Here is an 870-nt window from a genome sequence, read left to right as displayed (position 1 = left end):
TCTAAAACCACCGGTAAGGTTTGTTTACGGCAACCGGGAACTAACCGGCTCAGAACTTTCACTTTCCTCTGTACAGCTGGCAATCCTTTTGCCTTTAGCCTCAAAACCGTCGCTCTCTGTTTCTTCGACCTGATACTCCCGGTCGTTAACAACGTCGTCCTCGTGTTCGTCGTCGTCGGGTTCGAGACTCTCTGCCGTTTCTGTTTCCTGAATTTGAGTTTAACGGCTTTCGATAATATCGCTCGACTCCAAAGTGTTTTACCTCTCGCCGCAACTGCTAAAGCTCTGTCCGCGACTTCGCGTACGGCTCTACCACCACCACCGCCACGTGGATTCGATGAAGACGACGACGGTTGTTGACTGATTCGTAGCTCTCTTAAAGCACGGACTAGTTTCGTTGAGTAGATCTGTTGCTGCTTCTCCGATCTCCATTTCTCCAACGATGTTGATTGAGACGACTGAGATGATGAATCAACCGTTGATGGTTGAGATTTCTTCCTCCGCTTACGACGGGAACGATCGGAAGTAGAGGTCGTTGTTGTTGTTGGTTGAGTAACTTGATTCGATACGGGAGATATAGACTCCATAAATCGCCTCGCCGATCAAATATTTCTGATCAGATCAGAATCAAGAAATCCGAAACTGTTGGATCAGAATCAGAGGATCTGTTAAATATTAAGAGATGAAGAAACGGGAAAGAGGATTAGAGAGAGAGAGATTAAGGGGATTAATAATTACCTGTTTTAGGGAGGAGAACGGAACGGGACGGAGAAGGTGGGAGAGAGAGAGAGAGATGATGATGAGGTGTCACGAAGGTTGTGGAAGGCAAAAGGAAGAGAAGACGATTCCTTTTTTTTTTTTTTTTTTTTT

At 45.7% G+C, this 870-nt stretch overlaps 1 protein-coding gene across 1 annotated transcript in view; it reads right to left on the bottom strand.

Annotated features, from left to right (window-relative positions):
- LOC104746051 (transcription factor bHLH147-like) overlaps positions 1–864 on the bottom strand; it is a gene marked incomplete in the record, with an annotated part of 3631 nt that extends 2767 nt beyond the window's left edge. Inside the window, 2 exon segments of the mRNA XM_010467435.2 lie at positions 1–642; positions 739–864. Of these exon segments, the coding sequence (XP_010465737.2) occupies positions 1–587 (587 nt within the window).

Source organism: Camelina sativa, chromosome 15, assembly GCF_000633955.1.
Source record: "Camelina sativa cultivar DH55 chromosome 15, Cs, whole genome shotgun sequence".
Lineage (NCBI taxonomy): Eukaryota > Viridiplantae > Streptophyta > Magnoliopsida > Brassicales > Brassicaceae > Camelina > Camelina sativa.
Note: the sequence above shows the minus strand (reverse complement) of the source record. Positions and strands in the feature narration are given on the sequence as shown.